This window comes from Strongylocentrotus purpuratus, unplaced genomic scaffold, assembly GCF_000002235.5.
Source record: "Strongylocentrotus purpuratus isolate Spur 01 unplaced genomic scaffold, Spur_5.0 spur5_contig_827, whole genome shotgun sequence".
Lineage (NCBI taxonomy): Eukaryota > Metazoa > Echinodermata > Echinoidea > Camarodonta > Strongylocentrotidae > Strongylocentrotus > Strongylocentrotus purpuratus.
In genome coordinates this window covers 1,250,745-1,261,195 of record NW_022145532.1, presented here as the reverse complement: position 1 = coordinate 1,261,195, position 10,451 = coordinate 1,250,745, and the positions used below count along the sequence as shown (strand labels likewise).

Below are 10,451 nucleotides of genomic sequence, written 5' to 3'. Positions count from 1 at the left end.
GTCATTAACATTAGAAAGAGTTAACATCTTGAACCGAACAAGTTAATAACAGAGAAGCACAGTGGTCATGTGGATAAGACATCGCTTCACAATGCAAATGTACTCGGTTCGATCCCGGCTACTTCTTTCTACCTCGGGTTTTTTTTTCATCTTTTTGTTTGTTTAGGGGACACCCCCTCTTCCTCAACAAAGGAGTAAAATTAGTTTATCAGTATATCTTTTAAATTTATTAACATTAGAAAGTGTTAACATCTTGAACCGAACAAGTTAATAACAGAGAAGCACAGTGGTAATGTGGATAAGACATCGCTTCACAATGCAGATGTACTCGGTTCGACTCCCGGCTTTGCCTTTCATTTTCGTTTTTTTTTAATCATTTTTTTCTGCATATTAATTTGTCCTTCTCTTTTTTTTTGTTAAGTCGACACCCCCTACTCCTCAACAAAGGAGTAAAAGTAGTTTATCAGCATATTTTTTAAAGTCATTAACACCAGAAAGTGTTAAAACCTTGAACCGAACCAGTTCATAACAGTGAAGCATAGTGGTCATGTGGATAAGACATCGCTTCACAATGCAAATGTACTCGGTTCGATTCCCGGCTACTCCTTCCTACCTCGCGTTTTTTTTTTTTTTCATCTTTTTTCTTTGTTTAGGGGACACCCCTTCTCCTCAACAAAGGAGTACAAGTAGTTTATAAGCACATCTTTTAAATTTATTTTTATTAGAAAGTGTTAACATCTTGAACCGAACAAGTTAATAACAGAGAAGCACAGTGGTCATGTGGATAAGACATCGCTTTACAATGTAGATGTCCTCGGTTCGACTCCCGGCTTTGCCTTTCTTTTTGTTGTTTTTTAAATCATTTTTTCTGCATATTAATTTGTCCTCCTCTTTTTTTTTGTTAAGGGGACACCCCCTTCTCCTCAACAAAGGAGTAAAATTAGTTTATCAGCATATTTTTTAAAGTCGTTTACATTAGAAAGTGTTAACATCTTGAACCGAACAAATTCATAACAGTGAAGCATAGTGGTCATGTGGATAAGACATCGCTTCACAATGCAAATGTACTAGGTTCGATTCCCGGCTACTCCTTCCTACCTCGCGTTTTTTTTTTCATCTTTTTTTTTGTTTAGGGGACACCCCTCCTCCTCAACAAAGGAGTACAAGTAGTTTATAAGCATATCTTTTAAAGTCATTAACATTAGAAAGTGTTAACATCTTGAACCGAACAAGTTAATAACAGTGAAGCACAGTGGTCATGTGGATAAGCCATCGCTTCACAATGCAGATGTACTCGGTTCGACTCCCGGCTTTGCCTTTCATTTTCGTTTTTTTTTAATCATTTTTTTCTGCATATTAATTTGTCCTCCTCTTTTTTTTTGTTAAGTCGACACCCCCTACTCCTCAACAAAGGAGTAAAAGTAGTTTATCAGCATATTTTTTAAAGTCATTAACACCAGAAAGTGTTAAAATCTTGAACCGAACAAGTTAATAATGGTGAAGCTTAGTGGTCATGTGGATAAGACATCGCTTTACAATGCAAATGTACTCGGTTCGATTCCCGGCTACTCCTTTCTACCTCGGGTTTTTTTTTCATCTTTTTTTTTGTTTAGGGGACACCCCCTCTTCCTCAACAAAGGAGAAAATTTAGTTGATCAGCATATCTTTTAAAGTCATTAACATTATAAAGTGTTAACATCTTGAACCGAACAAGTTAATAACAGAGAAGCACAGTGGTCATGTGGATAAGCCATCGCTTCACAATGCAGATGTACTCGGTTCGACTCCCGGCTTTGCCTTTCATTTTCGTTTTTTTTTAATCATTTTTTTCTGCATATTAATTTGTCCTTCTCTTTTTTTTTGTTAAGTCGACACCCCCTACTCCTCAACAAAGGAGTAAAAGTAGTTTATCAGCATATTTTTTAAAGTCATTAACACCAGAAAGTGTTAAAATCTTGAATCGAACAAGTTAATAATGGTGAAGCTTAGTGGTCATGTGGATAAGACATCGCTTTACAATGCAAATGTACTCGGTTCGATTCCCGGCTACTCCTTTCTACCTCGGGTTTTTTTTTCATCTTTTTTTTTGTTTAGGGGACACCCCCTCTTCCTCAACAAAGGAGAAAATTTAGTTGATCAGCATATCTTTTAAAGTCATTAACATTATAAAGTGTTAACATCTTGAACCGAACAAGTTAATAACAGAGAAGCACAGTGGTCATGTGGATAAGCCATCGCTTCACAATGCAGATGTACTCGGTTTGACTCCCGGCTTTGCCTTTCTACCTCGTTTTTTTTTTTTTATCATTTTTTTCTGCATATTAATTTGTCCTCCTCTTTTTTTCTGTTAAGGGGACACCCCCTACTCCTCAACAAAGGAGTAAAAGTAGTTTATCAGCATATTTTTTAAAGTCATTTACATTAGAAAGGGTTAACATCTTGAACCGAACAAGTTCATAACAGTGAAGCATAGTGGTCATGTGGATAAGACATCGCTTCACAATGTAGATGTACTCGGTTCGACTCCCGGCTTTGCCTTTCTTTTCGTTTTTTTTAATCATTTTTTTCTGCATATTAATTTGTCCTCCTCTTTTTTCTGTTAAGGGGACACCCCCTACTCCTCAACAAAGGAGTAAAAGTAGTTTATCAGCATATTTTTTAAATTCATTAACATTAGAAAGTGTTAACATCTTGAACCGAACAAGTTCATAACAGTGAAGCATAGTGGTTGTTTGGATCAGTGAACAAGCCGAGATGTGCCCGTTAGAATGTATAGTTCCTACTGGTGTAGGTATTTATTCAATCTGTAAAGATAATGCACAAAAAATAACATATTTTGAGTTATCTTGTTCATACTCTGAGTCTGACATGTTCTTAATAAATGGTTTGAAATGTACAATTCCTTTTGTGACCTGGTTCTTATTTATGTTTTCCTTATAATTATATACATAGAAAAGAATCTACAAATGCCTGATTAATGAATAACCCATATCCTCTAAATTGCCTAAGTGTATGAGTGTAGCAGACAATATTGCTTGTTATCAAAAACCAATTTTCAAATCACCTTCATATCTTTAACTAAATCACTAACAACTCACTCACTGACACATTACCTTAAATTCCTTTACACAAAAATTGTGCTCCTAACTTCAACCTATTTTCACGTGTACATTATTTACCAAGAACTTTGACTTTTGTTTATAACTTTCCTTTTCCTTCTTGTTTCACATAATCACATCATCAATACATTATTTACATAATTATATCATTAATCCAAAGAACTTACTTCTGTGGCGGGACACAAATTAACATGCTGAAAACGAGCAAATAATGACGAGCTGACAATTCCTTCCTGTCAACGTGTTGAAATGAAAGTGAGTGACAACTGAACATGCCGTACTAAAACCACCGTGAAAGAAATTGCTACGGTATCTTCAGAATGAAAAATCCAAAGAAAATACGACTCTAACTGTTTGAGCTTACAAAAGTAACGGGAAAAAACGATCTCGAATAAATACCTTTGCAACGATTGAATTTCCTTAATAATATGAAAAACAACAATTTCATACCAAAACATCCTCCCCACCCAATGAGGGAATTTGTCCTCATGATATAAATGAAGAAAATCTTACATCCAAAAAAAAATGCAAAGATTAATCTGTTCTTAAGTTTACAATGTTTCAAACTTAAAGTTCTCGTGTAACCTAATCTTCGTAACCTTCTGCGGGATAGATTACAGCAATCTTCGTGATCGGGCGACGGTACTCAGAGTTCATAGTCTTTACTTTCACGTTCCGTACTTTACCGTCATCACCCGGAAACACCTCGATTATGCGAGCAATTGTCCACTTGCTACGCACAGAGTTCGCGTCTGCGAACATAACGATATCATCAACGCGTACATTACGTCGATGCACATTCCATTTTCTTCTAGGAGTTAACAGTGGCAATACGTCCCGCGTCCAGCGTTGCCAGAATGAATCTACGATGCGCTGAACCAGCTCTACTCTGTGCCTCGGATTTCGCGTTTCCAAGAATGGACCTTGCGCTACGTTCCCTGATGCTCGTCCCAGAAGCATGTCATTCGGTGAGATATATCCGCCATCATCTGGATCGGTCGACAGCCTGCCAATTGGTCTCTGGTTGACCAGATTCGCCACCTCAGCCAGACAAGTTAAAAGCTCAAATGGTGCCAACACTTGATCCCCAATTGCCTTCTTCAAAGCATGTTTGCAGCTTTTGACTAAAGCCTCCGCACAGCCGTTCTGATGTGGTGCTCCTGGAGTGGTAAATCTCCATACGGTACCTCTCTCAGCACAAAAGTCCTGAAGTTCTTCGTTGGACAGTCCCTCAGTCATCTTCCTTAACTCCCGTTCAGTACCGACAAACTGAGTGCCGTTGTCGCTTAGGATGCTGGCCGGTTGTCCTCTCACAGCGAAAAAACGCCGCAGTACCTGCATAAACTCCATGGCACTGCAATCTACTGCCAGCTCGAGATGAACGGCCCTTGTGTTCAAGCAGGTAAAGATGACTCCGTAATGCTTCGACGTCTTGTTGCGTCCCACTCGCACGGTTAGTGGCCCGAAGTAATCGCACGATGTGAAGTGGAACGGTGGTGTATTCGGAGCTAATCTCTCCCTAGGTAGCTGGGCCATTTCTTGGGTCTCAGTTTTTTGCAGAAAAGCTCTGCATTTAGTACACCTGTACTTGAGCGTTTTGATAAGTTTATGGCCCCGTAGAATCCAGTACTTTAGCCTTATCTTTGCCATTGTTGCAGCTACTCCACTATGACTCATCTCATGAACATGACGAGTAATCAACTTGGAAACATGATGTCCATACGGAAGAAGAGCAGGATGCTTGTGCTCGAATGATGTCATCGCTTTATCTATCCTGCCTCCTACTCGAATGACTCTATAGTCATCAATGAAGGGACTCAAGGACTTCAGTTCTCCCTTCTTGATTCGTGATTCCATGCCTTTCTGTACGTCTCTGATGATGTACCTTTCTCCCTCCTCTAGTTCTGCGGGAGTCATTCCTTTACTGGTCTCTTTCTCCTGCTTTCCCCGTCTAGCCTTGAGTTTCTTCACAAACTTTAACACCAATGTTGCGACTCTGACCAGTTTCCTCCAGCTGGAGAACCTCTCATAATCGATTAGGTCACAACTTAAACCCACAGCTAGAACCGTCTTCTCATGACGCCTCTCCTTCTCAACGTCAGGTAGATTCGTAAGAACCTTCACTTCCTCAGGCCAATCAGATCTTGACTGTTGTAGGAAGTCTGAACCGTGTTGCCATGACCCCTTCAGTTCACTTGCCTTCAGTCCTCTTGACAACACATCTGCTATGTTGTCTACTCCTGAGATATGTCGCCATTTGCTGGGGTCTGTGTTGCTCTGGATCTCTCCTACCCTAGTAGCAATAAACGTCTTGAAGTTCCTTGCCTTAGACCTCACCCATGAGAGGGCTATCATACTGTCTGTAAAGAGGATGACATCATCTATCTCCATCGTCAGCTGCTCTACTATCGTCTTGTACAGTCGGCTGGCAAGAACTGCAGCCTGAAGTTCAAGGCGCGGAACCGTCAGTGGCTTGAGTGGTGCCACTCGTGATTTCGCTGCCACAAATCTTGTCTTGTAATCTCCATCCTCCGTCTCCCACCTCAGGTATGCACATGCTCCGAAGGCGTGCATTGATGCATCACTGAAGATACATAGTAGCGGCTTCCCAACTACATCCTTCGGAGTCAAACATCTCTCAAACGTTACTTCCTTGAGCTCTTCCATCTCTTGAAAGAATCTCTTCCACTCTATCTGGCATTCCTCTGGAAGAACTGCATCCCAGTCATAGCCAGCTTCCCACATCTTCTGTAGTTCTATCTTTGCTCGGATGACAAACGGTGCTGTGTAGCCAATAGGATCAAAGATTCGAGAAACCTGGCCTAGGATGATTCTCTTGGTTAGCTCCTTATCCAAGAACTTCTCAACTTTCACCCTGTAAGAGAACTCATCCCTTTTTCTGTCCCAGAAGACTCCTAGCACCTTTTCCTCTGCTAGACTCTCCATCAGAGTTTTCTCCATTTCATCTCCTCCTGCTCCCTTTAGCTGTGTGCTTGAAGTCCAGCCTTTCACCTTAAACCCACCATTAGCGAGAATATTGTCAATGCTCTCAGTTAAGGCTTGAGCTTCCTCTCTCGTATTTGTAGATGTGCAGATATCATCCATGTATGAGTCTCTCTTCAACACATCTGCAGCCTCTGGGGACTGAGTGCGTCCCTCTTCTGCAGTGAGCCTCAATGCTGTCTGCGCCATTGCTGAAGCCGGTTTGTCACCGAAGGTAACAACTTGCATCACATAGGTATCAGGCTTTCTATCAACTTGCAAGTCTCTCCACAAGAATCTGTGTACGTGTTGATCAGATTCCGGTATCAGCACCCTATGATACATTTTGGAGATGTCCGCACAGACTGCTACTGGCTTCTCCCGAAATCGTATGATGACTCCAAACAAATTGTTCAACAAGTCAGGCCCCTTCATCCAGAAATCATTGAGACACTTGCCTTGGTACACTGATGAAGAGTTGAAGACAATTCGTATCGGTGTGCTCTTTTTCTCTGGTCTCAATACGGCGTGATGAGGGATGTAATGCACAGGACCGTTGTACGACTCCATCTCCTCGGCCGTTAGCTTCCTAGCAAAATCCATCTGAACCATCTCCTTGATTTGATGGTCATAGGCCTTTGCATGCTCTGCATCCTTCATCAGCCTTTTCTCAGTAGCACAGAGCATTTTCTCCACTAGAACCTTATTGTCTGGAAGTTCTCTAGGATCTTTCAACCATGGGTACGGTACCAGCCACTGCTGTCCTTTCTTCTGACAGGCCTCGGTGATTAACTTCTGTTCATCTGTCTCCATAGCTGGACATGCCACACCCATGGACTCCGTCGTCCAGAAATCCTGCAGGTCAATAGGATTTCCAACCACCTGTACATTAAGTACACTTCCACTGCTCTGTCCTGGCTTGCCGCCAAATACCACCCAACCTAGTGGAGTTCGCGTAGCCACTAGATGTCCTCTTTCTCTTGACTTGACGTCACCAAGATGTAGTCTTGCATAATCAGCACCGATGAGTAGATCAACTGACCCGTCTCCTCTGTTGAGCTTATCAAGATCGAAAATCCTTGCAAGCTCCCGAACTTCAACACTTCTGATGTTGTCGTTGATCACATCTAGTCCAATAGCTTTCACATTAACAACTCGATGATTGTCCAAAGACTCTACCTTCACCCGATACCACTTAGAATTAGTAGTCTCTCTATCTCCGCCGATCTTTGTGATTACTATTTGAACCGGATCACCCTCCAGGTTGAGCTTCTCTGCTACTCCCTTCCTGATGAGTGTCACCTGAGAACCCGAGTCCAGTAAACAGTTGCCAATGACCGCTCCCTTTGGACCACGAACCTTGACTGTAAGAATTGGCAGAAGAGTTTCTTTCGATCCGGTGCTTGCAACATCCACAGTAGATTCCTGGATCTTTATGGTTGAATGTAACAAAGGATGGTGAAAGGAAGAACATCGATCACACTTCTTTCTTCTCCGACATGTAGTCATCCGATGTTCCTTGCCAGCCCGTTTCAGACAGCTAAAACAAGCCCTGTTTTCCTTCATCAACTCGTACCTCTCCTGCTGGCTCATCTTAACGACCTTCTGACACTTATCGACCCAATGATCATTGGATTTGCAGAGCCAACACTTAAAGTCTGGTTTGCGACCTTCATTTCCTTTGTCCTCCTGTGTCAGATGGTGTATGAAGGCACCCTGCCTTGGCTTGCTATCTGACCTTCCTTCTCGAATCGATGCAGTTGCCCTGATACGAGTTTGCAACTCCTGGCTCAACCATTCCATTAAGCACTTCAAAGTTGGTGACTTCTGTTGACGTAACCAGATCTTACGATCTTCATTCGTAAGCTTTCGCTCTATCAATGACAACATGTGAGAATTGTTCATGTCCTCCTCCTTGTTGATTTCCTTCAGAGTGTTGTAGCTCCTCCTCACTAACCCTGCTAGTTCAATGAACCCTTTATCATCTCCGTCTTTCAAGTTCTTGAACTTCGTGATGTCGTAGATAACAGCATCTGCGACATTCCTCTGATCACCGTAGATGACATTTAGTTGCTCCCAAGCTGCGTTGTAGTCTGTTCCTATGCCTTGAATCACTTCAAGTGCTTTGCCTTGTAAACTAGTACGCAGAATGGTTATACAGTCCCTCTCCGAGTATTTGGACTCGATAAGATGTTTAAAGTCCGATTTGAAGGTCTGGTACTCTCTGATGTCTCCTGAGAAACGTGGCAACTTTGGTTTCTCTATCTGTACGTGACATGTTGTTGTGTTTCTCACTTCTGACCTTGGGCTTTCAGCCTCTCTTGTGGTGTCAACCGTGTCATCCGCGCCGGTACTATTGCCTACATAGTCCACAACCTTCAACTTCATCTGCATGAAGCTATTCATGCACTCCTCCATCCACGCCTGCTCTGCTTCATACGCGGTGTCATCGAGAACCTCAGAATAGGCATCATGCTTTGCCTCCACATTTTCATACAGTTTGCGGAATTCGTGATAGCTCTCATCTACCTCCTTGATGGATCTTTCAGTGTTCAAAAGGGCCTGTAGTTGGTTCATACCCCTTGTGAGCTTCCCTTTTGCCGTTCTCCTCTTAACTTTCAGCTCGCCTGCAGTTTCAGCCATCTTGTCCGTCTGATTCCAATCCCGGAGTTTCGTAAGAAATTGAATTATGTTTGGATCAGTGAACAAGCCGAGATGTGCCCGTTAGAATGTATAGTTCCTACTGGTGTAGGTATTTATTCAATCTGTAAAGATAATGCACAAAAAATAACATATTTTGAGTTATCTTGTTCATACTCTGAGTCTGACATGTTCTTAATAAATGGTTTGAAATGTACAATTCCTTTTGTGACCTGGTTCTTATTTATGTTTTCCTTATAATTATATACATAGAAAAGAATCTACAAATGCCTGATTAATGAATAACCCATATCCTCTAAATTGCCTAAGTGTATGAGTGTAGCAGACAATATTGCTTGTTATCAAAAACCAATTTTCAAATCACCTTCATATCTTTAACTAAATCACTAACAACTCACTCACTGACACATTACCTTAAATTCCTTTACACAAAAATTGTGCTCCTAACTTCAACCTATTTTCACGTGTACATTATTTACCAAGAACTTTGACTTTTGTTTATAACTTTCCTTTTCCTTCTTGTTTCACATAATCACATCATCAATACATTATTTACATAATTATATCATTAATCCAAAGAACTTACTTCTGTGGCGGGACACAAATTAACATGCTGAAAACGAGCAAATAATGACGAGCTGACAATTCCTTCCTGTCAACGTGTTGAAATGAAAGTGAGTGACAACTGAACATGCCGTACTAAAACCACCGTGAAAGAAATTGCTACGGTATCTTCAGAATGAAAAATCCAAAGAAAATACGACTCTAACTGTTTGAGCTTACAAAAGTAACGGGAAAAAACGATCTCGAATAAATACCTTTGCAACGATTGAATTTCCTTAATAATATGAAAAACAACAATTTCATACCAAAACAGTGGTCATGTGGATAAGACATCGCTTCACAATGCAAATGTACTCGGTTCGATTCCCGGCTACTCCTTCCTACCTCGCGTTTTTTTTTCATCTTTTTTGTTTGTTTAGGGGACACCCCTCCTCTTCAACAAAGGAGTACAGGTAGTTTATAAGCATATCTTTTAAAGTCATTAACATTAGAAAGTGTTAACATCTTGAACCAAACAAGTAAATAACAGTGAAGCACAGTGGTCATGTGGATAAGATATCGCTTCACAATGCAGATGTACTCGGTTCGACTCCCGGCTTTGCCTTTCTTTTCGTTTTTTTTTTAATCATTTTTTCTGCATATTAATTTGTCCTCCTCTTTTTTCTGTTAAGGGGACACCCCTACTCCTCAACAAAGGAGTAAAAGTAGTTTATCAGCATAATTTTTAAAGTCATTTACATTAGAAAGGGTTAACATCTTGAACCGAACAAGTTCATAACAGTGAAGCATAGTGGTCATGTGGATAAGACATCGCTTCACAATGCAAATGTACTCGGTTCGATTCCTGGCTACTCCTTCCTACCTCGCGTTTTTTTTTTCATCTTTTTTTTTGTTTAGGGGACACCCCCTCTTCCTCAACAAAGGAGTACAATTAGTTTATTAGCATATATTTTAAAGTCATTAACATTAGAAAGTGTTAACATCTTGAACCGAACAAGTTCATAACAGTGAAGCATAGTGGTCATGTGGATAAGACATCGCTTTACAATGCAAATGTACTCGGTTCGATTCCCGGCTACTCCTTCCTACCTTGGGTTTTTTTTTTTTTTTATCTTTTTTTTTGTT

At 40.9% G+C, this 10,451-nt stretch overlaps 1 protein-coding gene across 2 annotated transcripts; it reads right to left on the bottom strand.

Annotated features, from left to right (window-relative positions):
* Positions 1-2,727: 2,727 nt before the first annotated feature.
* Positions 2,728-9,618, bottom strand: LOC100892184. 2 transcript variants are annotated; one of them, XM_030983103.1, is made up of 3 exons: positions 9,349-9,618; positions 3,287-8,866; positions 2,728-2,804 (listed from the first exon to the last, which is right to left on the bottom strand). In XM_030983103.1, the coding sequence occupies exon 2, from the start codon at positions 8,742-8,744 to the stop codon at positions 3,705-3,707; it is 5,040 nt and encodes a 1,679-aa protein (XP_030838963.1). In that variant the 5' UTR covers positions 8,745-8,866; positions 9,349-9,618; the 3' UTR covers positions 2,728-2,804; positions 3,287-3,704. The 2 variants fall into 2 exon arrangements, with proteins under 2 accessions (XP_030838963.1, XP_030838956.1); XM_030983096.1 differs by lacking the exon at positions 9,349-9,618 and having other exon boundaries at positions 3,287-9,339.
* Positions 9,619-10,451: the final 833 nt, after the last annotated feature.

Excerpts from the sequence above, each read along its gene's own strand:
- LOC100892184 (XM_030983103.1), bottom strand. The coding sequence starts at position 8,744 with ATGGCTGAAACTGCAGGCGAGCTGAAAGTTAAGAGGAGAACGGCAAAA.